At 46.8% G+C, this 26987-nt stretch overlaps 1 protein-coding gene across 1 annotated transcript; it reads right to left on the reverse strand.

The window, feature by feature from the left end:
- Positions 1 to 1309: 1309 nt before the first annotated feature.
- Positions 1310 to 2141, reverse strand: LOC110534325. Its single transcript, XM_021619115.2, has one exon. It carries the CDS (start codon positions 2114 to 2116, stop codon positions 1325 to 1327), a length of 792 nt encoding a protein of 263 aa, XP_021474790.2. The 5' UTR covers positions 2117 to 2141; the 3' UTR covers positions 1310 to 1324.
- Between the last annotated feature and the right edge of the window lie 24846 nt (positions 2142 to 26987).

Here is a 26987-nt window from a genome sequence, read left to right on the forward strand (position 1 = left end):
AAAGCGTGTGCGAGCAAGTAGGCTTATAAACCTGACTAGTTACACCAGCTCTGTCAGGAGGAATGGGCCAAAATTCACCCAACTTATTGTGGGAGGCTTGTGGAAGGCTACCCGAAACATTTGACCCAAGTTAAACAATGTAAAGGTTATGCTACCAAATAATATTTGAGTGTATGTAAACTTCTGACCCACTGGGAATGTGATGAAAGAAATACAAGCTGAAATAAATCATTCTCTCTGCTATTATTCTGACATTTCAAATTCTTAAAATCAAGTGGTGATCCTAACTGACCTTAGACAGGGAATTTTTACTAGGATTAAATGTCAGGAATTGTGAAAAAGAGAAGCTTGAGAGAAGCTCAATCCAAAATACATGGGCAGCCCGCTAATGCCCATTGACAGCCTGTCAATAAACCACATTCAATTTCACATTTTTGGGATGAACAACATTAGCGGGCTGCCCATGGGCCGAGAGCGATGCTTAAAATACCAGTTGTTTGGCAGTTAAGGATTGTAAAGTGGTTCAAGACCGCAATGCATATCGCCATGGAGAAACTTGCACAATGAATTCTAGGAATCAAGTCTGCTTTAGATTTTGCTGCAAAAGTGCCTTATTACCTGCTCAGCCAATTTGAACATATTGTTTTGACTTGACTAGATCATAAAGGAACAATTGTCCAGACTGAGGCTTGAGTTTACGAATTGACGGTTTAGTAACCCAACTTTACACAGGCTACTGTTTGGCCGTAGCCCACTACAAATAAATGAAGGATACCCCACAAACCAACCCTGGACTTCTCTTGTGAAGCCCAGACGTAAGAGAGAGAACAATGGCTAAACCTGGCCTTAACTCACAATGCTCCATCCCCCTGCCCAACCCCCCTCCACGCCACTCCGCCAACCGCCAGGATGCCCGGCATCAGAACATTCCAGCCATTCCCGTCATTGGCAGATAGCAGGTTGATTGGCATGTCGGACACTGCGAACACTGGTAAGTACAACACAACCCACTAATAGCCTAACACATAACAGACAGCTGTCTGTGCGGGTTGCTACACACCCCCCCCACCACAAAGTCCCTCGTCTGCGTGGCCGTGATGGTCGCAGAGTGTCCAGATGTGAAACAGGGGGCTCCATCCGTGGCAGGGGGCTGCCCCTCTGGGACCCAGGGGATGAAGGAAGGGATATGGGGGACAAGGAAGCGGGAATGGGGAATACAGTCCGTGGCTCCGGGGAACCACGCGGTGACACAGGGAGAGAGACATGGGGTGTGGGCTGTCTGGAGCCTTGTCTGCGGCACCTGGGGGTGGGTGCCTGGAGACGGTCATTGCCAGAGAGGGGAATTGTGGGTTTGGGGAGAAGAGGCCCCTCTGTATGGGGCTAACCTGTCCCTGTGCAGTGCCACCTTTCTCCCCCTGGGAGGAAGCTGCACCCGGTGAACAAACTCCCCTACCCTCTCCATGACGCTGCAGGGTCCCACCCAGTGACTGTCCAACTTGGGGCATCTGCCTTTCTTTCTCAGGGAGCTGTAGACCCAAACCAGCTCCCCAGCCACAAAGTGCCTTCCCCGGGTGTGCACGTCGTAGTTCCTTTTCTGCCTCACACCTGCAGCTGCTCTCTGGCGAAGATGTGGGCTGTCTCCAGGCGGTCCTGGAGTCTCCGGGCATACTCCGGCTCCAAAAGAACATGGGCTATCCAGGGGCCGACCAAAAGCCATCTCCGCAGGGGAGCGGATCTCTCTCCCCAGCATGAGGAGAGCAGGCGTGCAGGAGGTGGAGTCTTGGACAGCGGAGCGGCATGCCATGAGGACCATAGGCAGGTGCTTGTCCCAGTCACACTGGTGTTTGGTAGAGACGATGGCCAGCTGCTGTCCAAGCGTTTTGTTGAAGCGCTCCACAAGGCCATCACTTTGAGGATGGAGAGGAGTAGTGCGGGTCTTGTGCATACCCAACCTCTCACACATGGTGGTTTGAGGCTGTAGTTTCTGCCTTGGTCGCTGTGGATGGACTCCGCAGCTCCAAACTTGCTGAACATCCCCGCTGTCAGGGCGTCGACAATGGTCTCTGCCTCCTGTGGTGGGGAACGGCCCAACTACATCCACTCCCACCCTCTCCATGGGAGCCCCCACTGGGAACTGTTGGCGCTGAGCATGAGAGCGGCCTGGGAGGTCCTTTCTCGCTGTGCAGTGGTCGCAGCGGCGACAAAGGTCCTCCACATCCCTCTTGTGCTGCCCCCAGTAAAATCTCTGACGGAGGCGGAGTGTTTTTGTGACCCCAAAGTGTCCAGTCCCCACCCCCCCATGAGTACTCTGGAGCACAGCCTCCCGCAGTACTTTTGGGACCACCACCTGCCACCTCTCCTCTCCTGTAGCTGACTCCTTCCATGCCCGCTATAGCACGCCATCAGTCAGCCGCAGCCTCTCAAACTTTGACCAAAACCATTTGGTCGCGAGTGAGAGCGCTGTCACCCCTTTCCCATGGTGGCCTCACCTGCGTCTCTACCCACTGTAGCACTGGCTGTAGGTCTGTGACCCGTCCCTGCTGCTGCCCCCATTCAGCCACGTTGACAGTCTGCAGCTCACAGCAGACAGGCCCACTCGCCCGACACACTGTGGCACAGACCCCCTCTGCACACAGCTCTGTCTCCCGTCCCTCTCTCCGCTCACAGCAGCGGCAGCCATCAGTACAGGGCCGACGGGATATGGCGTCGGCGTTGGAGTGGCGTGCCCCTGCCCTGTGCACCACTGTGAAGTCATACGGCTGAAGCTCCTCCAACCAGCGAGCCACCTGCCCCTCTGGCTCTCTGAACGACATGAGCCACTGGAGAGCAGAGTGGTCAGTCCTTACAGTAAAGGGCAGGCCACCCAGGTAGTACTTGAAGTGTTTTACGGAAGCCACAACAGCCAAGAGCTCCCGCCGGGTGACACAGTAGCGGCGCTCATGTTTGTCAAATGTTTTGCTGAAGCATGCCACCACTCTCTCCCCCTCTGGCCCCACCTGGGCCAGCACCCCACCCATGCCCACATTGCTCGTGTCTGTGTCCAGGATAAAGGGCAAGGTGAGGTCAGGGGGGGGACGAGCACGGGGGCCTCGATCAGTGCACGTTTGAGGGTGTTGAAGGCCTCGTCACACTCCACAGTCCAAGTGAAGGCCTTGTCCTTCGGCAGCAGGCGGTTCAGGGAAGCAGTGACGCTTGAGAAGCCACATACAAACCTCCTGTAGTACGAGGCCAGGCCCAGGAAGCTCTTCAGCTGAAGCTAGGGGTGGGCCAGTCTCGGACAGCCCTCACCTTGTCCTCCATGGTGCTGATCCCCTCCTTACCCACTTTGTGGCCCAAGAAGGACACCTTTCTCCTCATGAAGTGGCACTTCTCGGGGGGGTGGAGCTTCAGACCTGCGGCAGCCACCCGCTCCAGCACACGCCGAAGCGCCACCAGGGCTGACTTGAAGGAGCTGCCATGGGCCAGGATGTCATCGAGGTATACCAGACACTGCTGTCAGAGGATGCCATCCAGCACCCCGTCCATCAAACGCTCAAACGTAGCTAGAGCATTGCACAGGCCGAAGCACAGGACCTTGAACTGCCAGCGTCCTCTGTTAGTGGAGAACGCAGTTTTGGCTCTGGCCTCTGGGGAGAGGGGTATCTGCCAGTAGCCACTGCGGAGATCTAGTGAGGAGAACCAGGCGGACCCCCTAACCAGGTTCAGCGACTCATCGATAGGTGGTATCGGGTCTGAGTCCTTCCTGGTTACCTCATTCAGCCGCCTGTAGTCCGCACAGAACCTCAGCTTGCCCCCCTTCTTAGGAACCATGACGACTGGCGCCGCCCAGGGGCTGTCTGAGGGCTCGATGAAGTCTGCCCCCTGCATCTCCAACACAGCCTTGTCTGCCGCCTCCTGGCGTGCCAGCGGGATATGGCGGGGACGCATCTTGATGGGTCGAGCATCACCTGTGTCGATCTCATGCTGCACCAGATGAGTCTGACCCACCTGAGTGACCTTCCTCACTCAGCGCAAAGCTGTCTCTGAATTCAAACAGCAACTGCCACAACCGTTCCTGCTGCCAACACAGTTCCTCCCCCATATCTCCCTCACTGCAATGTCCTCTCCTCTCCCATCTGGGGTAGCTGGGCTGGGGGGGTGTGGCCCGGACTCACGGAAAGATGTGTCGTGGAGGTAACTGGGGGAATGTAACATACAGCCATAGGTGACAGAGGGGCTGGGGAAAAGTCACACACAGATGTGGGGGAGGGGGAGGAGAGGGCAGGCATGAGTCTCTGCTGCTTTAACTGTTGGAGTAAAGGGTTTGTTGGGTTGAGTGAATGTGACATTAGGGGGGGGGGCATGGTGACTGCTGGCCCTCCCTGGAAGCTCAGTGTGCCCCCATTTAGGTCTAACTGGCAGCCTGTCCTCCTAAGAAAGTCCAACCCCAGGATACAAGGGCCTGCACAGCCGCCACCCACACAGGATGACGCACAGTCCCTGCCCCCTACTGTCAGAGTCATTATTCTCTTCCCTTTCATGGGTGCCAGCTCACGTGTGACTGTGCGGAGCTGCATAGTTGTGGGCTCACACTGAGTCCAACCAGGCACAATATCCGGCCTCACCAGAGTTACTGTGGACCCAGTGTCCACCAGGGCAGAGCAGGGCACCCCCTCCACCACAACAACAGGCTCCAGCCACTTGCCCTGGTCTGCTTCTGGGGGAAGTGGAGCCTTGCTTCCCCGTCTGTGCCGGTGGGCTCCTCCTGAAGAAGATGTTGTTTGGGATAGAAAGCAAGGGGTCCGCACTACCCGGTCTATGCAGACCCCGAGCCGTTTCCCTGAGCTCTGGGGGACATGGGGCAATTTCGGCGCAGATGGTCTGGCTGGCCACAACCCTAGCAGACCCTGGGACCAGGGCGTGTGTTTCGTGTCGCCTGTAGCGACACAGCATGAATGAGTTCTGTCATTTCAGCCACCCATGCAGGCTTTTCCGGCTCTGGGCTGCTCTGCCCCACAGCGCGCACAGAGGGTCTGTCTCCCTACACCCTCACCAAAGCCCCAGCTGAAGCCCCAGCCCACACCAGCTCCCTCTCCAAGGCTATCTGCAATGACTCAGGATGAGCCAGCTGGATCTGTATGCGCAGCTCCGTAGGAGAGGGCGCCTGTATGAACTGGTCCCGTGCTAGCTCACTCTGCACGGAGGGGGGCATGCTCACATGCCCGCCGAGACAGACTCTCAATGTCATTAGCTAGTACCCGTAGAGGCTCTCCAGGCTGCCTGCGTCTATTACTCAGTTCGGAGCGCAGTGGCCCGGGCTGTACACTCTGTCCATAGCGCCTCCTCAGTGCTCCCACTAAAGCACCATAGTCATGTCTGTCCTCGGGGCTAATCAATATCAAACAGGCCAGAGCATCATCCGTGAGGCGTAAAGCCAACTGCAGTGCCCTTTCTTCATTCGACCACCCCCTACAGTTCCAACTGAGCATGAAAAGCTTCCCAATCCGCCTTACCGGAATACTTCGGGGTCTTATTAACAGATACGGACGCAGCCGGGAACTGGGCGCCGCCATGTTTGTTTACATCCTGAGCCCCAGATTCCTCGTCCCGCCGTGTCGACGTCACCCCTTCGGTCCGCCCACCAGAATCCGCGCGAAACACAGTCGACGGAGGACTCAGCATGCCCGCTTCAGCCATCACTCTAACGTCCTCCCTCAAGCGGCCTCTGGGCTCCGAGGCCCTGGCGAGCTCCTCAGCCAGATCAGCTACCTAGCTGGCTAACTTTTAAAAACGTTTTTACTTCTGACACCAATGTAATGACCTGACTAGATCGTAAAGGAACACTTGTCCAGACTGAGGCTTGAGTTTACGAATTGACGGTTTATTAACCCAACTTTACACAGGCTACTGTTTGGCCGTAGCCCACGCCAAATAAATGAAGGATACCCCACAAACCAACCTTGACCTTCTCTTGTGAAGCACAGACGTAAGAGAGAGAACAATGGCTAAACATGGCCTTAACTTCCAATGCTCCATCCCCCCTCCACGGCACTTCGCCAACCGCCAGGATGCCCGGCATCAGAACATTACCAGCATACACGTGATTGGCAGATAGCAGGTTGATTGGCATGTCGGACACCGCGAACACTGGTAAGTACAACACAACCCACTAATAGCCTAACACATAACACACAGATGTGTGTGCGGGTCGCTATAATATCATGGTTTTAATTTGGTGGGTTTTCTGACCAGAGACTGGTTTGCCATTGTACGGTGACTTGCTGTGACAATTAGCATGGATGTTATCAGGGGCTGAGCTGAAATGCTCTGTGTGCTGTGGCATAACTACTACAAAGACTGTACTGTACAGTACAACTGTGCCCGAGCACCTGCCCCTTTGCCCTCCCGCTCGTCAATTGTTATCTTAGGTGGTGGTATATTGTATACAGTTTTTGTGGTTGTTACCCTCAAGTTGTCGTGACGTTGCCAAGATTGCCAGCCCCCATCGCATTTGCTGGTTAGTCGCGCATGTTTGTCTACTGTGTACCGAGCTCCCGCTCGTTTGCTCCATTTTCCCAGTCTGCCCTGTATGGAGATTGCATGCGCCTGGTGTGTGTGTGTGGGTGTGTGTGGGTGGCAAGGTACCTAGTTTAAATATCAGCACTACTGCCACAGCAGCTGCAGGCATAACATTTGATTAACACTTCACAACACTTGATTTTCATAATCCATATTCGTTCTGGTTTGCTGAGCCTACACCCAGCAGAGAGAGGCAGAAAGACAGAGAGGAGCGGCTGCATCTTTGACTCTCGGGAGTTGCACATGTGTCAGGGCAGCAGCAGCACAGGCAGTCTAGACTCTAGCTAACCACCATGTACTAAAATATCCACACAAGCCACCTGCCCCCTGAAAGGTTTGTGCACAGTCCTGATGAGCACTATAGAACATTACCTGTTTAAACTGGCCAAGACCTTCTAAATATGACAATAATATTACACTTGCCTGTCATCCATTTTACAAACAAAAACGTGTAGCAATAAAGTACAGAGGTCTCAACAGTCCTCCCCATCCATCTTCTTTCTCTACTTTCTGAATTTCTGATTTACATTCAAGGAGGAGAGCAAATAAAACAACGTGGAGAAAAAGCAGTGGAGAACAGAGAGAGAGAGAGCTCACCTGAGACACTGCCTTGTTTTATTTATGAAGGCTCTGCCAGCTCACGATGGAGACAAATTACCTTTTAACAATGTGAAATAGAATTTTGTTTACAAGGCTACGCTTCCCCTTGGTTTTTCGAATGAGATTTCTCACAGCCTCCCCATTTATATCGCAGATCCTTATCATCTCAATCTTTCAAAACCAATCAGTTTGAAGAAAGGGATGGGGAAGAAGGAGAATGAATCTGTGTCCATAAAATTGAGCCATTAGGTATATTTATGAATTCCATGCCCCAGCCCAATGCCAGTCCATTTCCTTCACGTAGTTTATTTGCATGTGGGGCTATTTGTCCACGGCTTTATTTAAAGTCTAAATTCTTGGCCGCAATTAAATCATTTGCTGATATAGGTAAAGTTCTCTGTAGGTTCAGTGAGAATGTTTTAAGCTGTATCGGAGGTGTTAAAGGACACAACTTGTCCTTACAATACAGCATAACCACTTTGAGTATAGTCTTCAACTTTTTTTACCAGGCCGAACTGGAATATTTGTGGCCTTTATCCGGCATCTGGACAGGGAAAAAAGGGTAAGAGGAGCAGAGCCCGCAGCAATTTTGGTAGTCTCGGTAGTCGGGACAGCAAATCCCCAAACTACATCACAAACATACCCCAATATGAAATAAACCTTCCACCCACTCCTACCGTGGCCTTGGTTTTCAAACCTCACTACCCCTGGATACCTGCACGTGACATTTAGGAGTAGCAAAGTTCCATTTTTATAGCACAAAAGCACATAGTCTCATTTGCAGTCAAAGCGAGACAAAGTGTTATTTTATTAGCTGAAATAACAGGTGTTCTGATATGCCTTTTTTTGCGGAATACTGTCAAAAGCACCTCTCTGCACTGTAAATCCTCGATTCCATTATTTGGTGCTCTCAACCATAGTTTGTACATTAAAGTGATGGATGTCAAATGTAAAACTCCAAGGTTCCCTTTTGTTGTCTTCCCCTTCTGCCTTCCCTCTGCATACGCTACCTCTTCCAGATCAGCATGGATCTTTTAAATACTCAGTACCTGTCTTGTTGTGCTTGCAGCCTACATTTTCTCTCTATGTAATCCAAAATAGAATGTTGGTGAAAGTTTTTAGTCTTGTTGTCCTACTTCTAACAGCCCAAGACACTGACTACAGGTCATGGGTTTTAGGCCAGCAGCTTGCCTTGTCCCTCCCTGGCACAGATCTCCTATGTGGGGCGGCCGCAGCGATTGGACAGCCAGGGGCTAATCTTACACCCTCGCTCTGTGAGATGTTTTGCCCTTTTGCCCTTTCGCTTCTTTTCACACCTCTGAGTCCCTCAGATGCCCCAGAGCTGAGTTGACAGACACTTGAGAGTCTACCGGGGTCCAACTGGAGTGTCTCAGTGGTCCAGGGCAGGCTGGGCAGCCGGAGCCCCCAGGCATTCCCACAGGAGCTTTCAGTGGGGAAGAAGTAGAACTCTTCACATCTTCTCCTGTTCTGCCCAGTCACGACGAAACCTCGTGGCGAAACCTCTCCCTTGCCCAGTCCACCGCCGCCATGTTTGTTTGCGCTATCTCTTTAACCTGTTCTCTGTCAGCTGGTTCACTCAGGGTCAGTTTTTTGAGAGAGAAAATGGACAAATGGAATCTCGGCCATATCATGTAAGATTGACGGGATTCTCACGGCACTAGGGCTCCCTTGAAAAAGAAATTCACTTGGTTAAATAAATGACAAGAAAGAAGAACAAATCACCATAACCATAATAAACACTTTAAAAAATAATTGACCGTAAATATTTTTGATAAAAGGCATCTGGGGACAATGTGGATTCAACAGGCATCGATTCTTCGACTGGTCTTTTTTCCTGTCTTTCTGAGTACGGAGAAAGCACGCTGTGTTTCACCATAGCTGTGGGGTATTGTGCTCACTGTAGTGTAGCCAAACTCACTGTGCTGAATAGAAGATCTGAGATGGGAGAGAGGTAGCAAAAAGAATAGAGCCCCCCGTCCCTCATGTAATACATTATTGCTGATGTACAATCTGAAAACGTGGGTTTTTCATTTTCATTCCCTACCACTCGAATCAGCAGGGAGGAGAGGTGACAGAAGTATTTTGGGGCTGTCAAATCTTGCTGAGAAAATATGGCATGTTACCTCTCATGTTACCCTCTCCACTATGATTGATATGTTGTTGACCTGTACTGCTCCCACCCTCTCTCGCTAGTCCACACACACACACATGTGGAGAATATCCAGAGCCCAAGGATATATGCGGGTAATTCCAAATAAAGGAAACACCAGTATAAAGTGTCTTTAATAACCATCACAAACCCCCAGAACAGCTTCGATGGATTCTAGTGTCCGGAACTCTAGGACTGATTCCAGGAGAAATTGCATCATCTGGTGTTTTGTTGATGGTGGTGGAAAACGCTGTCTCAGGCGCAGCTCCAGAATCTCCCATAAGTGTACAATTAGGTTGAGATCTGGTGACTGAGATGGTTTACATCGGTTTTTATGCTCATCAAACCATTCAGTGACCCCTTGTGCCCTGTGGATGGGGGAATTGTCATCCACTCCCATCAGGATATAAATGAATCATTATAGGTTGCCGATTTTCTCAGAATGGCTGTTTATTTACTGCCATTTACCGTTTACTAAGGGGTTGAAGTGGACCTAACCCATGCCAGGAAAATGAGAGCCGCCAGATCTCACATACCTGTAGATGAACCACTAACTAATTATGTTGTTTTGACATGTTCCTACCTAGAGGTTATTGAAATACGATATCGCCAGATGAATTCTTCTACTAATAGCTCTCAATGAAATGCAGCTGTTGAGGAAAATAACAATTGAGTAAAATATGGCACGTGGGTACATTTTCTCGACATCCCACATTATTTGAAAACAATTCAACAGACTGTAATTGATATGTGTAAGCAGCTTCTGGAGTCAGAACATTATAACACTTGTTTTGATTTAAAACGGGCTAAAAGAGATACAACCTTGTCTGTAGCGTTGCTCATTTTGTTGGTAAAGATATTTTCATATTCACACTGGTTTATCTTGCCTGTACAGTATTTGGAATAATACTTTTCATTTTATCAGCATAGATGAGCAAAGTCTAGGGGTTTGTCCCAAATGGCACCCTATTTCTTATTTAGTGCACTACTTTATCGGAAATAGGGTGCCTCTGGGACTGGCCCTAGACTCTTCCCTAAAGTATATCCTGATATCAGCCTAACTTCTGTATCCTTCTATGTTGCCATGCCACCCAGCTAAGATTGAATTGCTATAAAAGTCTTCTGACACACCATATATTCCCATGTACATTAGTGGCACTTGACATGGTTACCATGGAAATACTCCCATCTCCCCTGCTTTTCATTATCAGAATCACAATCTGTCATAGTTCACATCATCTCAGGAGGAATGGAAACACATAAAACTATCTTCAGTGCCATTTGTCATGCTCTGACATATAACCGAGGGAACGAGAGGAACTGGTGTGTACTTTAAGCTGGTACAGTGTGGATTCAGTTTGGAAATAGCAGAGAGGGAGCTGTTTGTATCTGTTTTCTGCTACCTCTTACCTAACATGACTGCATGTGTGTTAGGCTATTTATAGTACTTTCTACTGTTATATGGATGGATGAAGAAAAAAAACGATAGTGCATCTGAAGAGATTTCATCTTGCGAAATGAAATGTGAATCTATGGATTGATAGATGTATATGAACAGTATATGTTCATTCTCTCTAGAGGTGCTGGACCATCGTGTGCGTTTCTAACACCTTTCAACTGTGTTGTTCCCATTAACCACCCTCTCCCAGAAAACGGTCTGCCTGCCCGCTTTCACTGACTTTTCTTTCTTCACCAGATATGAAAATAAATCATTTTCGACTGAATTACTTACGGTATTCCTAACCTCTCTCTACTCACTTCAACATTCCCACCCTTTTCCCCCACACTAAATCATGTATCAGATTTCATTCCTCCTTCATTCCTCCGGCGGATCCCTTAGATCCCTGCCACCTGCTCGTCTCCCTGCCCGTCCTCGAAGCTCGGTGAGGGGGGGGGGGTCACTCTGGGTAAACAAGAGACTCTAATGGGAGGGAGGTATATCGCTCACTCCCTCGCAGCTGCCTCCTAGCGCACTCAGTACAGCTGCTCTGGAGAGAGAGTGGAAAGGAAGAGGGGAAGAACTAGACAAACCGGTTAACAGAGGAGGGGACTAGCTATACAGTAGGCAGCTAGGAAGCATAAGAGGGAAACAGGCTAATGTCCCCTCCCTCTTCCCTCTCCTCCCATCGCTCTCTGCCCCCATCTCTCTTGCCACCCCTATTCACCTCTCTCTGCTTTGATTGGTTGCACCCTGTAATGCATTAGCAAGCCACATGGGACTTGCTGTGGCTCAAACTACTAGATGTCAAACTGTAGGTTAGCTGAGGTTTGTTTTCTTCCCACAGTGGGTTAGATGAGGATTATGTAAGGTCCTCGGTTCACTTCCTCAATCTTCTCTTACCTTTCAGGTGTGGGCAAAGCAATTCATTGCAGACCTTGAACCAAATAGTATTTATCATTTTTATATATATTTTTTTTCAACTATTTTTTTTCAACTTTTTTTCAACTGCGCTCGATAGAGCTCACCTTTTGCAAATGGAACCAACAAAGTAGTCCCAAAAGTGCAAACCCCACCCATCTAAGCATTCTGGGCATGCAGGCTCAATCCACCACTCAAAGTATTTCAAAGAAAATATACTTTTTTAAACCAAGGTCTGGTTCATTGGGGACATGAAACAACTGAGTGCATGAAGAATCGTTGAGTAACTATCAACTCCAGCTAAATGAATCTCCACCACCATGAGATGGCTGTGTTAGTTAGGCACAATGATAACAATAAGCATTCATGTAAAGTCTGATGATGATGATATGAAACTTGATTGTGAGCAATTATAAACAGTGTTGTGTCGGCAGGTGGCAAAAGGTGCCTTCCGCATTTAACCCAACCCCTCTGAATCAGAGAGGTCCGATGGGCTGCCTTAATCGACATCCACAGCGCCCGGGGGAACAGTGGGTTAACTGCCTTGCTCAGGTGCAGAAACACAGATTTGTACCTTGACAGCTCAGGGATTTGATCCAGCAACCTTTTGTTTACTGGCCCAACACCCTAACCTTTAGGCTACCTGCCTAAAGGTCCTGGCAGCTCAGAAAAAAGTAGCTTGCACTCATTAATCGGTGGAAGTGTTTTACCTTATACGTGCCTAAGGGCTAATTGTACTTTTGGCATGACTACGTCTCCATACGCCTACCTTCGTTGGTTGTATTGATTCGAAAATACATTGTATACTCAGTGAAACATTACTATTTAGAATGAGGGAATTTATTACGCAAAGGCATTAATTCCCCTAGGCTTTGTTAAGGGGAATTACTACTATACATGAGTTTGAATAAGCTTTTCTCTTTCCTTCCCACACCACATTATAATTCGTATCCAGTAGTCAGTGCTGTGAGACATCCCAATTATAGATTTCTACCTAGCATTGTATACATTATCCAAACTCACTGTATACATTATCCAACCTCTTGTTTCACATTATCAATCATCTCATTGGCTACATTATCCAACCTCTCTCTGTACCCAAAACACACACACACACACACACACACACAAACACACACACACACACACACACACACACACACAGTCATGTTTGCCGCTATCAACCAGCGGTTGCCCGCGATGGTTCCTGGAATGAATTGCTCATTAACAATGAATTGCTGGAGGCACATTGCATTATTGAAGGGTCAATAAGACGTAGGCTCCTCCTCTGCTATCTTCTCGCCGTAGAAGAGGGACTGTGTGTTGAAAGAACAGCTTTTACAGTGAGCTCTGCTGCCTCGCCTCATTGATCTATGATCCATAGCTGGAGGAAACATTGACGTTCTAATTCCTCATGAGGCAATGATAGGGATAGATCACTTGTTTGCTGCTTGTCTATTCTATTCACCCACCAGAATACCAGTAAAGCCCATGTGGCAGGGCATTTCACCATCAAGTAGAATGTAGCGATAACGTAGTGGATAACTGATCAAATTGACGATGCAAATTATAACTATATTGTGGAAATATGTGGAAATGTATATAAAAACACTGGAAAAAAATGTTTGTAACTGCATTGGGCCTAAAGCCTTTTGCACTCGTACCCGTATACCTCAGGACGGCGGGCCCTATTGATAGAGGGCCGTAGTAGGGTGCTCACATAGTGGGCATGAATATTAGGAGTACCGGTAAATGTATTTAGAACCATATTTTTACTTTTGGGTTACCAGGTGCCTATTTTCAATCACCAGTTGCACAGAGGTATACGGGTTGAAAATGACAGATTTAGGCACTGATAAGAGCCTAAATAGTAACGCAGTGGCTATACAGTAACATGCTATAATTAAGCAATAAGGCCCGAGGGGGTGAGGAATATGGCCAACATAGCATAGCTTCGCATAGTGCCTAAGAACATCCCTTAGCCATGGTATATTGGCCATATACCACAAACCCCAGAGATGACTCATTACTATTATAAACTGGTTACCAACATAAGTAGAACTGTAAGCTAGTATCTTTGCGTCATACCTGTGGTATATTGTCTGATATACACACAACTGAAAATCTGTTTCTTCCAATCAGCATCCAGGACACAAAAACTACCCAGTTTATGACATTATGTATACATTTTCTACGATAACGATCACTTCTCTGATCTTGTCAGATATGAATAACCCATCTATCTGTGAGTACTTCCACCACAGCCTACTCACCCAAGTTGGTAGTTACCACATCAGTATTTCTCCCCTATCAATGTCCTGCTGAGCGCCTGCAATATTGAATTACCGCACACACTAAGCCATGTGCAGCGTAGCTAAACTACAGAATGATCCAACCAACCATTTGAAGATTGAACAGTATCCAATGAATGTTCAGACCAGCAAGCAAGTGGCAGCAAACCATGAACACTATAGCAGCTAGTAGCCCTGCGGGGAGGTAGAGAAGGAGGGATGGAGGGAGAAGAGAGAAATGGGGATCAAGTAAGGGACGTTCCCTCTATTCTCAAAGTCATTCCTCATTCTCCTTCCCTCCCGGGTCTTCCTCAACGGAGCCTACAGATAAAGAGTAATCACCTAGATAAGGCTAATGGACACAGTAATGAGAGGGAGGAACAGATTTTTTCCCTTTTATAAATTGTACATTGTGTACAGTTGAAGTCGGAAGTTTACATACACCTCAGCCAAATATATTTAATCCTAGTAACAATTCCCTCTCTTAGGTCAGTTTAGGATCACCACTTAATTTTAAGAATGTGAAATGTCAGAATAATAGTAGAGGGTGATTTATTTCATCACATTCCCAGTGGGTCAGAAGTTTACATACACTCATTAAGTATTTGGGAGTAAGGCCTTTAAATTGATTAACTTGGGTCAAACATTTTGGGTTGCCTTCCACAAGCTTCCCACAATAAGTTGGGTGAATTTTGGCCCATTCCTCCTGACAGAGCTGGTGTAACTGAGTCAGGTTTGTAGACCTTCTTGCTCGCACACGCTTTTTCAGTTCTGCTCACAGATTTTCTATAGGATTAAGGTCAGGGCTTTGTGATGGCCACTCCAATACCTTGCCTTTGTTGTCCTTAAGCCATTTTGCAACAACTTTGGAAGTGTGCTTAGGGTAATTGTCCATTTGGAAGACCCATTTGCAACCAAGCTTTAACTGATGTCTTGAGATGTAGCTTCAATATATCCACCTAATTTTCCACACTCATGATGCCATCTATTTTGTGAAGTGCACCAGTCCCTCCAGTAGCAAAGCACACCCACAACATGATGCTGCCACCCCTGTGCCTCATGGTTGGGATTGTGTTCTTCGGCTCGCACGCCTCCCCTTTCTCCTCCAAACATAACGATGGTCATTATGGCCAAACAGTTCTATTTTTGTTTCATCAAACCAGAATACTTTTCTCCAAAAAGTACAATCTTTGTCCCCATGTGCAGTTGCAAACAGTAGTCTGGCTTTTTTTATGGCGAATTTGGAGCAGTGGCTTCTTCCTTGCTGAGCTGCCTTTCAGGTTATGTCGATATAGGCCCCAGGGTGTTTATACTTGCGTACTATTGTTTGTACAGATGAACGTGGTACCTCCAGGTGTTTAGAAATTGCTCCCAAGGATGAACCAGACTTGTGGAGGTTTACAATTTTTGCTGATTTCTTTAGATTTTTCCATGATGTCAAGCAAATATGCACTGAATTTGAAGGTAGGCCTTGAAATACATCCACAGGTACACCTCCAATTGACTCAAATTATGTCAATTCGCCTATCAGAGGTTTCTAAAGCCATGACATAATTTTCTGGAATTTTCTAAGCTGTTTAAAGGCACAGTCAACTTAGTGTATGTAAACTTCCGACCCACTGGAATTGTGATACAGTGAATTAAGTGAAGTGAAATATTCTGTCTATAAACAATTGTTGGAAAAAATACTTGTGTCATGCACAAAGTAGATGTCCTAACCAACTTGCCAGAACTATAGTTTGTTAACAAGAAATGTGTGGAGTGGTTGAAAAACGAGTTTTAATGACCCCAACCTGAGTGTATGTAAACTTCTGACATCAACTGTATCTGCTGGTCATTACCTTTCTGTCTGTCCGTCACTCCTTCTTTAGTTGAATAAGGCATATTGAATGAAGTGTCAAGTTAAGAATCATTCTGGTATCTTTTTTTCTGTAGTTTTGCAGTCTTAAAGTGTCATTGCACTTTCAAATCAAAGTTTTCCAGATGTTTTCTGACCTCCAAGTAGTCTAATGACAGGAGGAAACCACATCCTACGATGTCATGGGAAGTGGTTCTGTTTTGACATTCCTTTTTCTTTTGAGATCTGAAAACATCTGACAAACTTTTCATTTTTGAGTGAAATGTTCCTTAGTGAAAAACTTTTGTGTCTGGTGTGAAAATGCTCTTTGCTGCTATAAGAACATAACCTTAAGAACAACTCTTTGGCTTAGTCCAAATTCTTTTAATGATGGTAAATTATGAGAAACGTCCAATCCTGGCTGTATTTGATTGCGATTTGTTTGCGCGCTTCTTGAAATGGTGTCTGCAAAACTCTCATTTACAGCGTAACCACAAAACCTTTCCTCCAGCTAGTTGTCGAAGGAAGTTACGATAAGGGGTAAAAAAAATTATAAAGTTATTGCGAATAAGCACATTAAAGAGCACGAAAACTGATATTTTCCCTTCTATAAATGGTATGTTGTGTATCTGCTGATCAAATTACCTTTGTCTGTCCAATGTTCCCCAAGCATTTTTGACATTTTATTTAACTAGGCAGGTCAATTAAGAACAAATTCTTATTTACAAGGAAGGCCTAGTAGGCCTCCCCTAACCCGGACAATGCTGGGCCAATTGTGCGCCGCCCTAAGGGACTCCCGATTACGGCCGGTTATGATACAGCCCGGGATCAAACCATTGTCTGCTGTGAGATGCAGTGCCTTAGACCGCTGCACCACTCGGGAGCCTGTAGTTGAATTAGGTATGTTGAATGAAATGTCAATTTAAGAATTATTGTCTCCATACATTTGCAGTCTTTAAGTGGAAGACTATTTGTGTCTAGTGTGATGCTACGATACTCTTTGGTAGAAGATCATTTCACATAAGGCTTTGCCAAAATGCAGTGCACCATGTAGGGAATAGGGTGTCATTTGGGATGCACACGATAACTTTCAGCACAATTCTTAATCCACGCATTCATCGAAATTCAAGGCCTCTACCTTTATAATGCTGGTAAATTATGATAAACTTCCTGGCTGTTTGAAATAGTGTCTGTAAAACTCTTGTTTACCTTAATCCCATGACCTTGCCTTCAGCTAGTAGTCAAAGGATATTACGATAAGGGGTCAATCCTCTATGGAGTTTGTAAACATAAATACACTTCCCACCTACAGGATGCTTGGCTGCTCCCGCTGAGGGGAATGCAAAATTAAGCAAGATGGCTTAGCGAGAACACCTGCCGAGTTGGGCAAGGGAAGGAGCTGAGGAAGAAGTAGCCCTGGGGTGCTCTGTAACACCCATCCAAATTTCATTAGAGACCAAAGGGACCTTCATTGACTTGAATTAGTTTTTCAGGACTTGTGCCAATGTAGAATTTAGTAGACTATGGTTGCGTCCCAAATTGCACCCTACTCCCTACATAGTATACTACTTTTGATCAGAGCTCTATGCAAGCTACCAGAGTGGGTAGCTGTAGGATAGCAGTACAATTTTCCATTGGATACCATCGTTATATCCCTAGAATTTCTGGTGGAATGTGTTTTTCCATGTGTTGTTTTTGAAGTCATTAAAGCAGAGATCCACAATAGGTACAACAGAAACTACTGGCCGCCAGTGGTGTAAAGTACTTAAGTAAAAATACTTGAAAGTACTACTTAAGTCATTTTTTTGGGGATCTGTACTTTACTTTACTCTTAATTTGTAAATGATGTCTGAGTGTTGGAGTGTGCCCCTGGCTACCCGTAAATTGCTTAATATAAGGAACGTGAAATGATTTATACTTTTTGATACTTAAGAATATTTCAAACCAAATACTATTACACTTTTACTCAAGTAGTATTTTACTGGTTGACTTTCACTTTTACGTGAGTCCTTTTCTAGTAAGGTATATTTACTTTTACTCAAGTATGACAACTGGGTACTTTTTCCAACACTGTTGTCTGCCCCAGGAGCATTTGTTATTGTTTTTGTTTTGAGGAAATGAGCATCCAGCATGATTTTGAAGCTGTTCAGGATACGGAAGTCCTGCCAAAGCGTCATCTTAGTTTAATGAGACCCAAACTAGGATCAGCAGCAGCATAGCAAGTCCTCAATTTCCCCCTCAACCTCCCGCCATGCAAATCAACCATGTTTCTTTCACTTTCATATCCGCCTCACAAACACAAACGAGAGCCTAACGATTCACAGGGACACTGAGGAACACCAAAACAATCATTGGATGTTGGTGTTTGATTAGTTACACACACACACGCACACACACACACACACACACACACACACACACACATACTAGAGTAACGCAAAGAGTGCATAGCCAGGGGCCATGCTCCACAACTTGAAAACACACACACACACACACACACACTCCTATGATCCTTCCTGGCTTATGCTGTCACTGCTACCCTGTTGGCTGGAGCCACAGGCTCTTTAGCTATGTCTCAATGGGGCCTGGCACTAGATGGAGACATTCATCTAAAGACTGAGATAGGGAGAAGGAGTGAGAAGAGAAAAGAGTGCATAAACAGTATGACAAGGCGCAAACCTGTCAATTTGGCTGTCTGCATCGAGAGACTGGTTCCTGCTTTTGTAGCTGTCTCCCTTGTAATCAAATCAAAAAATTAAATCAAATTTGATTGACCACCTTTACTCCACACACAGAAACGCATACAAAGCTCTCCTTAGCCATCCATTTTTCAAATCTGACCATAAATCTATCCTCCTCATTCCTGCTAATAAGCAAAAATTAAAGCAGGAGGCACCAGTAACTCGGTCCATTAAAAAAAGTGGTCAGATGAAGCAGATGCTAAACTACAGGACTGTTTGCTAGCAGAGACTGGAATATGTTCCGGGAGTCTTCTGATGGCATGGAGTAGTACACCACATAGGTCACTGGCTTCATCAATAAATGCTTTGATGACGTCATCCCCACAGTGACTGCATGTACATACCCCAACCAGAAGTAATGTATTACAGGTAACATTCGCACTGAGCTAAAGTGTAGAGCTGCCACTTTCAAGGAGGGGGACTCTAACCCGGAAGCTTACAAGACATCTCGCTATGCTCTCCGACGAACCATCAAACAGACAAAGCATCAATAACAGGACTAAGATCCAATCGTACTACACCGGCTCGGATGCTCTTCGGATGTGGCAGGGCTTGCAAACCATTACAGACTACAAAGGGAAGCACAGCCAAGAGCTGCCCAGAGACACGAGCATACCAGATGAGCTAAATGACTTCTATGCTCGCTTCGAGGCAAGTAACACTGAAACATGCATGAGAGCATCAGCTGTTCCGGACGACTGTGTGATCACGCACTCCGCAGCCTATGTAAGTAAGACCTTTAATCAGGTCAACATTCACAAGGCCACAGGGCCAGACTGATTACCAGGATGTGTACTCCGAGTATGCGCTGACCGACAGGCAAGTGTCTTCAATGACATTTTCAACCTCTCCTTGTCTGAGTCTGTAAAACCGACATGTTTCAAGCAGACCACCATAGTGCCTTTGCCCAAGAACTTTAAGTTAACCTGCCTAAATGACTTCCGACCTGTAGCACTCACATCTGTAGCCATGAAATAATTTGAAAGGCTGGTCATGGCTCACATCAACACCATTATCCCAGAAACCCTAGATCCACTCCAATTTGCATACCGCCCAACAGATCCACAGATGATGCAATCTCTATTGCACTCCACACTGCCCTTTCACACCTGGACAAAGGAACACATATGTGAGAATGCCATTCATTGACTACAGCTCAGCATTCAACACAATAATTCCCTCAAAGTTCAGCACTAAGCTAAGGACCCTGGGACTAAACCCCTCCTTTTGCAACTGGATCCTGGACTTCCTGATGGGCCACCACCAGTTGGTAAGGGTAGGTAACAACACATCTGCCAACCTGATCCTCAACACAGGGGCCTCTCCAACACCATCATTAAGTTTGCCGATGACACAACAGTGGTAGGCCTGATCACCGACAATGATGAGACATCTTATAGGAAGTAGGTCAGAGATCTGACCGTGTGGTGCAAGGACAGCAACCTCTCCCTCAATGTGATCAAGACAAAGGAGATGATTGTGGACTACAGGAAACAGAGGACCGAGCACGCCCCCATTCTCATTGGCGGGGCTGTAGTGGAGCAGGTTGAGAGTTTCAAGTTCCTTGGTGTCCACATCACCAACAAACTAACATGGTCGAAGCACACCAAGATAGGCGTGAAGAGGGCATGACAATACATATTCCCCATCAGGAGACTGAAAAGATTTGGTGTGGGTCCTCAGATCCTCAAAAGGTTTTACAGCTGTACCATCGATAGCATCCTGACAGGTTGCATCACTGCCTGGTTTGGCAATTGCTCGGCCTCCGACCGCAATGCACTACAGATGGTAGTGCGGACGGCCCAGTACATCACCGGGGCCAAGCTTCCTGCCATCCATGACCTCTATACCAGGAGGTGTCAGAGGAAGGCCCTACAAATTATCAGAGACTCCAGCCACCCTAGTCATAGACTGTTCTCTCTGCTACCGCACGGCAAGCGGTACCAGAGCACCAAGTCTAGGTCTAAGGGGCTTCTAAACAGCTTCTACCCCCAAGGAATAAAACTCCTGAACATCTAATCAAATGGCTACCCAGACTATTTGCATTGCCCCCCTTCTATGCTGCTTCAACTCTCTGTTATTATCTATGCATAGTCACTTTAATAACTCTACCTACATGTACATATGTGCCCCCGCACACTGACTCTGTAATGGTACCCCCTGTATATATCCTCACTATTGTTATTTACTGGTGCACTTTAATTATTTTTTGTCTCTTAATTTGTTGGGGTATTTTCTTAAAACTGCATATTTGGTTAAGGGCTTATTAGTAAGCATTTCACTGTAAGGTCTACACTTGCTGTATTCGGCGCATGTGATAAGTAACATTTGATTTGATTTCAATTAACAGGTGTGCCTTGTTCATTTGTGGAATTTCTTTCCTTCTTAATGCGTTTGAGCCAATCAGTTGTGTTGTGACAATGTAGGGCGGTATACAGAAGATAGACCTATTTGGTAAACGACCAAGTCGATATTATGGCAAGAGCAGCTCAAATAAGCAAAGAGAAACAACAGTCAATCATTACTTTAAGACATGAAGGTCAGTCAATCTGGAAAATGTCAAGAACATTGAAAGTTCCTTCAAGTGCAGCCACAACCATTAAGCACTATGATGAAACTGGCTCTCATGAGTATCGCCACAGGACTGGAACACCCAGAGTTACCTCTGTTGCAGAGGATACGTTAATTAGAGTTAACTGCACCTCAGATTGCAGCCCAAATAAATGCTTCACAGATTTCAAGTAACAGTCACATCTCAACGTCAACTGTTCAATCAAGTGTACTTATAAAGCCCTTTTTACATCAGCCGATGTCACAAAGTGCTATACAGAAACGCAGCCTAAAACCCCAAACATCAAGCAATGCAGATATAGAAGCACGGGGGATAGGAAAAACTCCCTAGAAAGGCAGGAACCTAGGAAGAAACCTAGAGAGGAACAAGGCTCTGACGGTTGGCTAGTCCTCTTCTGGCTGTGCCTAGTGGAGATTATAACAGTACGGGGCCAAGATGTTCAAACGTTCACAGATGACCAGCAGGGTCAAATAATAACAATCACAGTGGTTGTAGAGGGTGCAACAGATCAGCAATTTAGGAGTAAATATCAGTTGGCTTTTCATAGCCGATCATTCAGCGTTAGAGACAGCAGGTGCAGTTGAGAGAGAGTTGAAAACAGCAGGTCCGGGACAAGGTAGCACGTCCGGTGAACAGTTCAGGGTTCCATAGCCGCAGGCAGAACAGTTGAAACTGGAGCAGCAGCATGACCAGGTGGACTGGGTACAGCAAGGAGTCATCAGGCCAGGTAGTCAGTCCTAAGGCATGGTCCTAGGGTTCAGGTCCTTAGAGAGAAATAGAGGGAGAGAGAGAGAAAGAGAGAGAATTATTGGGAGCATACTTAAATTCACACAGGACACCGGGGCGTCAGGTAGCCTAGTGGTTAAAGCATTGGTCCAGTAACTGAAAGGTTGTTGGATTGAATCCCCAAGCTGACAATGTAAAACTGTGTCACTCTGCCCCTGGACAAGGCAGTTAACCCACTGTTCCCCGGTAGGCCGTCATTGTAAATTAGAATTTGTTCTTAACCGACTTGCCTCGTTAAATAAAGGTTAAATTAATAATAATAAAAAAATAAGACAGGAGATATACACCTGACACACACTATTGCATCATAAATACTGGAGGCTGAGATAGGATGGGTCGGGAGACACTGCGGCCCTGTCCGACAATACCCCCAGACAGGGCCAAACAGGCAGGATATAACCCCACCCACTTTGCCAAAGTACAGCCCCCACACCACTAGAGGGATATCTTCAACCACCAACCTACTACCCTGAGACAAGGCCGAGTATAGCCCACGAAGATCTCGCCCACGGCACGAACCCGAGGGAGGGCTCCAACCTGGACAGGAAAATCATGTCAGTGACTCATCCCACTCAAGTGACGCACCCCTCCTAGGGACAGCATGGAAGAGCACCAGTAAGCCAGTGACTCAGCCCCCGTAATAGGGTTAGAGGCAGAGAATCCCACTGGAGAGAGGGGAAATGGCCAGGCAGAAACAGCAATGCAGGTTCGTCATTGTATTGTTAATCTCAGTGCTATAATGGTGTCTAAAACCAGACTGAAGCATTTTGTATACATTGTTTGATTTCAGGAAGGAGGTGAGTTGCTGCACAACAGCTTTTTCTAAAATGTTTAAGAGGAATGGGAGATTCGATATAGGCTGATAGTTTTCATATTTTCTGGGTGAAGGCTTTTTCAAGAGAGGCTTTATTACTGCCACTTTTAGCGAGTTTGGCACACATCTGGTGGATAGGTAGCCATTTATTATGTTCAACATAGGAGGGCCAAGCACAGGAAGCAGCTCTTTCAGTAGTTTAGTTGGAATAGGGTCCAGTATGCAGCTTGAATGTTTAGAGGCCAAGTGCTCAGCATATGTGGGAACTCCTTCAAGACTGTTGGAAAAACATTCCTCATGAAGGTGTTTGAGAGAATAGACCATTTCAAATTGTCAGTGATGTGTACGCCAAGGAACTTGTAGCTTTTCCACTGCGGCTCCCTCTGCTGTCTCCTGAAGTCCACGATCAGCTCCTTAATTTTGTTGACGTTGAGGGGGAGGTGGCACCACCGCTGTAAACGGCACTGCCAGTCTGCCAGCGATTGACTGTCACCAAATCTCAGAGACCCATGAATGTAGCTTGGCTACGCAGTGTCTCGGGTGTGACGGTAGACTGTACTCCCTCGTCGTGACTGTTTGAATTACACCCACACCTCCCACCAAACACATAAAGCCTGTTATTTTCCAACTGCGGCATTCAGCAGCGGTACCAGCTTCGTTTGAAGTTCCGCCTTTTGTATCCTCATTAAACATTCTGCTGTGTTGTCACTGTCTGGTTAGTTAGGCTGCTGTGGTGGATGTTGCCTAGCAACCCTGGAACATCCCCCTTCTCCCCCTCCCCCAAACTCACATTCACCTCCTAGAATATTTAGCAACGTTGAGATAATCAAAATTAGACGTGCAAGGTAAATATGCCATTAACATTCAAGGTCCCTAATAACCATGATAAAAGAATTGGGAAGAAAAAACAGTTGGAGAGAATCAATGTCATCAAATTGGTTTACTTTATATGCACGACTACGCTCTTTTGCCCACTCACTTTCACCCTAGCTTCATGCTATGCATGTTTGGATAATCTGTACATGTCAGTGTCCGTGGCTCCTGACATGCTGGGATCAAATGTCTAGTTAAATACCTGTGCTTGTCTTCCCCTTTCATGATCATACAAAAGACTGGATGACTATCTGGTAAACTGAAGGATGGAAATACCATGCTGATTTGACACACACCCACCACACAAACACACCTTGTCAGCTGAGGACAGAGGCTCCACCCGAAACAGGAGATGTAGAAAAAGGAGGAGATAGAGGAGGAATGAGAGAGTGGGTGGAGGAGAGACAGGGGAAAGAGGGAAAAAGAGGGCAAGCCACAGCGCTCTCCGCTCTCTCTTCCCCTCCTCTCCTCTCCTCTCCTCTCCCCTACCCCCCAACCCATCTCCCTCCTCTCTGCCAGGACTGACACCTGCTGGCTGGTCCCCAGTGATACGGCCTAATAAAGCTTGACAGCCCGGCAGGGCCGACCCGGGAGAGTGTTTCAATAAAGCAATCCACCAGGCTCCCTTATTTACTGACCATCGACAACCAGATTAAACCGTAGCGTGGGTTTTGTCCTTCCTCCCGCCCCTCCTGCCACGGCTTTAAGGTTAATTACCAGAACCAGACAGTCGAGCATTTATAGAGAAGTAGACCCCCACCTCATTCTGGTGCTGGAGTTGTGTTTTCTTCACCTGAGTGACCTAAGACTGAGGAAGTAATGAAGTGAACAGTTGAGAGAAACTACAGTAGGAATAGTGTAAATGGTGAAACGTTTATAGAACTGTCTGTGAACTTGGGGGTGAGAAGTCGATGCTTCTATCAAATACATATATATGACTGAATTCTTTAATGTCAAATTATCAAGATTGGCTTCTTTTACATTTTATAAAAGTACAGACTCAAAGTGATTTAACATACATTGCAGTTGGAGAAATAGGGGAAAGTTATGCTTCTTAAAAATGTGATAAACTTATTATCCCACTTTGGAGAAAAGAAGGAGTAAAATGCCCTTGAATGATTTTCACACTTTCTAGAGAGCTCTTCTTTATTTACGCGCATTGTTCACACCCTCTTAAGCCTTAGCCCCACCCATCTCTTTAAGAATTCACTTGTAAATGGCTGAATCAGCATGGGATTGTCCTCCAGAAAGTAGTCTCGCTATTATCCCAGCCCAGTGTCAGAGATTATTGTGAAATAGACACATATTGCTTATTGGAAAGTCATGACAGGCACATGAAAATGACACCATTTTGTATACAGTGCATTTCAATCACTGGCAACTTTAGAGTTACCTACTTTGCAACTACTTACTACCTTTTAGCTATTTTGCAGCTATTTAGCATGTTAGCTAACCCTTTCTCTAACCTTAACCCTTTAACTAAACATAACCCTAACCCCTAACCTTAACCGCTAGCCTAGCTACCATTAGCCAACTAGCTAGCCTAGCTAATGTTCAAGTAATTTCTGCTTAAATACATACAAAAAATATATATTTTGAACGGCCCTACTGTGAAGTGGTTGTAAGACCACTGTAAATGATGCAACATTTATAGATCTGTCTGTAAACTTGAGTGTGGAGTGTGATAGACTTAGTGGCAGACCACAGGGTTTGATGAAGACGTTTACACAAGTCAGACACAGACACAAGTGTGATACCTCAGTTTCAAGGATGTTTATTTAAAACAATAAAGAAAAATAAAAGAAACCGTTCTCCTCCAGGAGACCAGGGTAACTGCCTTCTGGGTTCCCGGGGAATGCTGTCTCCTCTGGGGTAGAACACCGAGCCCCTTGGTTCTAGCAGAGGGTCGGAGGACTGGTCCATCAGGCGCTGGAACGTGGGTGAGGCTCAATGGAGAACGAACAGGAGGACCCGGTATTGGTATAAACCGGGAAAAGGCTGCGAAAGGTACCTGTCAATATCCCTTGGTCAGGTCCAGGGTGCTGATGTACCGGGCCTTTCCCAACTGGTCGATGAGCTCGTCCACCCTCAGAATGGGGTAGGCGTCGAACAAACTGATGTCGTTCACCCCCCGGAAGTCATTGCAGAAATGGCTGCACCATGCACTGTGGAAAACCTAGATTACTCCCATCCTCAGCATAGCCTCCACCTCATGCTTCACGGCTGTCCTCACATTCCATCTCTTTAATAGGTTCACATGGTAAATCTGTTGGTGTCTTCCCGGCTGCCGTTTGTGGTAATTTACAAGTCCCAGCTTCTCTGTCACCTCATGTTGCCAGGAACTTACTTTATGCGGTATTGGTATTAAAACTAGCACCTTGTCTCCCACATGGAACTCTTGGAGCTGGGTACCCCAATTGTAGACCTTGGCTTGGGCACGCTGGGCCTTATCCATATGTTCTTTTACCACTGGCCATATGGCTGTCATCCGCTCCCTCATTGTCTCTACGTGTTCCACCACGCTGGGTAAGGGTGTTGGCTGGGCTTCCCACACCACCTTGGCGAGATCCAGTAGGCCGCGTGGTCTCCTCCCGTAGAGTAGTTCTAAAGGGGAAAACCCAGTGGAGGTCTAGGCCACTTCTCGGATCAAGAACATTAGGTGGGGTAGAATCTGGTCCCAGTTCATTCTGTCCTGCTCAATACCTTTGTTTGAGCGTCTTATTGAACCATTTGACGAGCTCATCCATCTGCAGGTGAAAGACAGAGGTCCGGATCTGCTTTATCTGTAGGAGAGCACACACATCTTTCATTAGTCGGGACGTGAACTCGGTACCTCGGTCGGTCAGGATCTCATTCGAAATGTCCACCCGGCTGAAGAGGGGGAACAGCTCCCGGGCGATTCCCTTGGAGACTGCCGCCCATGGTAGAATCTGGTCCCAGTTCATTCTGTCCTGCTCAATAACTTTGTTTGAGCGTCTTATTGAACCATTTGACGAGCTCATCCATCTGCAGGTGAAAGACAGAGGTCCGGATCTGCTTTATCTGTAGGAGAGCACACAAATCTTTCATTAGTCGGGACATGAACTCGGTACGTCGGTCGGTCAGGATCTCATTCGAAATGCCCAACCAGCTGAAGAGGTGGAACAGCTCCCGGGCGATTCCCTTGGAGACTGCCACCCATAGTGGAATGGCCTCAAGATATCAGGTGGCATAATCTACTATAACCAGGACGTACCGGTGTTCTTGGGACATTTTTTTACCAGGGGCCCCACTATGTCCATGGGTTCAAACGGCAATCCGATGATCGGTAGGGGAACCAGCTTGTTCAGGACGTGTGCTTCTGGGGCCGTGATTTCACACTCATGGCAGCTGTGGCAATAGTATTC

This window comes from Oncorhynchus mykiss, chromosome 10 (assembly GCF_013265735.2).
Source record: "Oncorhynchus mykiss isolate Arlee chromosome 10, USDA_OmykA_1.1, whole genome shotgun sequence".
Taxonomy (NCBI): domain Eukaryota; kingdom Metazoa; phylum Chordata; class Actinopteri; order Salmoniformes; family Salmonidae; genus Oncorhynchus; species Oncorhynchus mykiss.